This window comes from Arachis ipaensis, chromosome B04, assembly GCF_000816755.2.
Source record: "Arachis ipaensis cultivar K30076 chromosome B04, Araip1.1, whole genome shotgun sequence".
Lineage (NCBI taxonomy): Eukaryota > Viridiplantae > Streptophyta > Magnoliopsida > Fabales > Fabaceae > Arachis > Arachis ipaensis.
The window spans coordinates 16,673,433-16,676,324 of record NC_029788.2 but is presented as its reverse complement, the minus strand read 5'-3'; the positions used below and the strand labels follow the sequence as shown (position 1 = coordinate 16,676,324).

General features: G+C 46.7%; 1 protein-coding gene across 1 annotated transcript; it reads right to left on the bottom strand.

Moving 5' to 3' along the window:
* LOC107636166 (glycine-rich protein DOT1-like) lies at nt 2,304–2,660 on the bottom strand. Its single transcript, XM_016339692.1, has one exon. It carries the CDS (start codon nt 2,658–2,660, stop codon nt 2,304–2,306), a length of 357 nt encoding a protein of 118 aa, XP_016195178.1.

Sequence of the window (2,892 nt, the reverse complement as noted above, 5' to 3'; positions counted from 1 at the left end):
TTTTATTTGTTTATTTATTTCTGTTTTTTCCTTTTTAATTTCATTTGCTACTATGAACTCTCACCCCTCTTGCTTTGAGTTTGGTTCTAACTTTGTTGAAGGAAATAGAAGTTACAACAGGAATATGCATCAAGGTCAGACCAATCAAGGATGGATGGAGCTAAGAGGATCTAATCAACCCTTTAGGCAACAACACCCTCCAAGATATCATGGACAACGACCATCCCACAATGCATACCCAGCTGAAAGATATGGTGGACAACCTTGTAACTACCAACAAGCCCCACCCCATGCCTATAGATCATCTTCTCAACATAACCTCGAACCACCACACTCACAAGCTTCTCTTCACCATTCGCCACCGTATGATCCTTTCCTACCCCAGTTCCAATCCAATCACTCCCAAGCACCACCGCTTCCCTATGTTTCATGTCCAAATCCATCACCCAGAGAATCAGAAGTTCACCTCAAGGAAACAGTAAATAAACTTCAAACAACCATTCGACAACTGGAGCAAGCAGTAATTCAATTAGCTTCTAGACGCTCGAACATTCAAGGACCAACCACAACCCCATGTGGACAATCTAATGAAGAGCGTAGCATGAAGGAGACACTAGAAACTCCAGTGGACAAGACAGAGCATGAATTCGTACTAGAACAAGTAGAAGAAGCTGTCATTGTACAAGAAGAAGAGTTGGTTGAAGATCTAGGAGACACTGAACCTCCATGGGAATCCAGAGTTGAGGAGAACTCTGTCAAGGACGTTACAGTTGATGCTAAGAAGGATAGTGCACAATCCCCAAGGAAAGTCATTTATGAAGAACTAGACGGAATAACCCAAGACACAAATTCCCTTGATGATGATAGTCACAAGTCTAGCTCTCTTAGTAATGAACTTGCATCCGCAAGTGAATACGAAGATGACGCGGAGGTAGATTTCTCTCAACCTCCAATCCATGACTCAAGTGATGAGAAAGACATAGAAGACTTTGACCAGGACTCAGATGCATTTGAAGAACCTTGCAAGGAAGTGGAGGAATTCACAGAAGAGCACAAGGGAGAAGAACTTACAGAACCACCAGAAACATCTACCCCAAGGCCATTACCACCCAATACAAGCTTCAAGTGGGTACAATCCTTAACCTTTAACTTTACTTATTCACTTGAATATGGTTTACTTGAAACAGATGACCAGCTCAGAGCTCTCTGCGGCTTTAAGAGTAAGAGGGAAATGGCTCGCACTCAGAGCTGGTGCACAAGGTTCAATAATGCTCCATGCTTCAACTCGAAGTGCACGGATTGGTATCATGCTCAATTGAATGGATCACGGAGAATGTTTGGTCACCATGGTGAGAATCTACTCTTTAAACCGCCCGGATGGAAACATGTAGATCAAGATGAAGGCGGATTTAAAAGCAAGGCTTGGGATCATGGATTCTATTCTGACATTTGTCACCCTGGGAGCTTGACAATCTGTTTGAAGCTGCTCAGAAGCTTTACATGCCTAGTTTGGGACCCCGGAGGCTATTGGCATCCCAAGCATTGGTGGAGATTTTTGGATGAATTTAAGCATAAGCCACCATAATAGGAAGCTCCTCCAATGTCCAACTTAAGGACTTTAACTAAAAGTGCTAGGTGGGAGACAACCCATCATGGTATGATCGTTTCTTTTTAATTTTTATTTAGTTTTATTTGTTTTCAAGTTTTATTTTATTTTATTATATTGAACCTGGAATTTTGCATCTCACTCATATTAATCATTGCATTCTACATTTTTCATGCATATATAAAAAAAAGGGGTGCGCGACGTGACCGCATCACTCATGCGATCGCGTCATATTACGAATAACACTACCCACGCGATCGCGTCACCCACGCAGCCACGTGATATGGAAATCGGCGTAAGGATCCAACGTCCAGAAAGTTGGGCTAGAATCATGCGGCCATTGTGCGTATAGCACAAAATGGCCCACGCGATCGCATGCCCCATGCGATCGCGTCACATGCACACAACGAATCCCACGCGACAGCGTGAGCGACGCGATCGCGTCGCATGGATTGCACAAATCCCAAAAGGAGACAGAGAGTTGCGCTGAAACGACGCTGGAGTCGTGCGTTTAGCACAATTTCCAGCGATGCGATCGCATGCCCCATGCGATCGCGTCATCCCCTCCTTCTACCCATTCCATGCGATCGCGCAACCCACGCGATTGCGTCAGCCCCATTTCACCCCAACCACGCGACCGCGTGCTCCACGTGATCGCGTGGATTTAAAAATACTAAACCCCCCAGCCACGCGAACCCTACATTCGTGCAGCCCCCCTGAAACCCTCTCCTCCCTCTCTTCTTCTCCGATCACAACAACCACCCAACCACCATCTCCGACCACCGCCGTCCCCCGTCAACCACCCAGACCCCACCGCCGCACCACCCCCTCCCCCATTCTTCTCTTCTTTCTTCTTTCTTCCCTTTCCCCCCTCCTCCGCCACTGCTCCTCCGCGCCACCACCCACCGCCGCCAACCGTCCCAACCACAACCCCCCTTCCACTAGCAACACCACCCCTCTTCTCCCCTCCCTGCCCCGAACAGCTGCGCAGCCGTGCCCACCACCGCCAACCGCCGTGCCTAGCACCGGACGCCACCATCATCACCACCTCCATCCACCTTTCTGCCTATCCTCATTATTCGGCCTTCCAGGTTCCGCAACACGCAATCCCTTTTATCCATTCGTAGTTTATTCTTATTTTTCCATTTATGTTCATGTTAGGATAGTTAGATATGCATGTTGTAGTGGATTTTAGGTTGTTAGGTAGCCTAGGATGTGGTTAGTGGATGTAGGTCTATTTATTTGCACTGTTCTTGTTTCTGTTTTATCAAATCTGCAATTCTGCT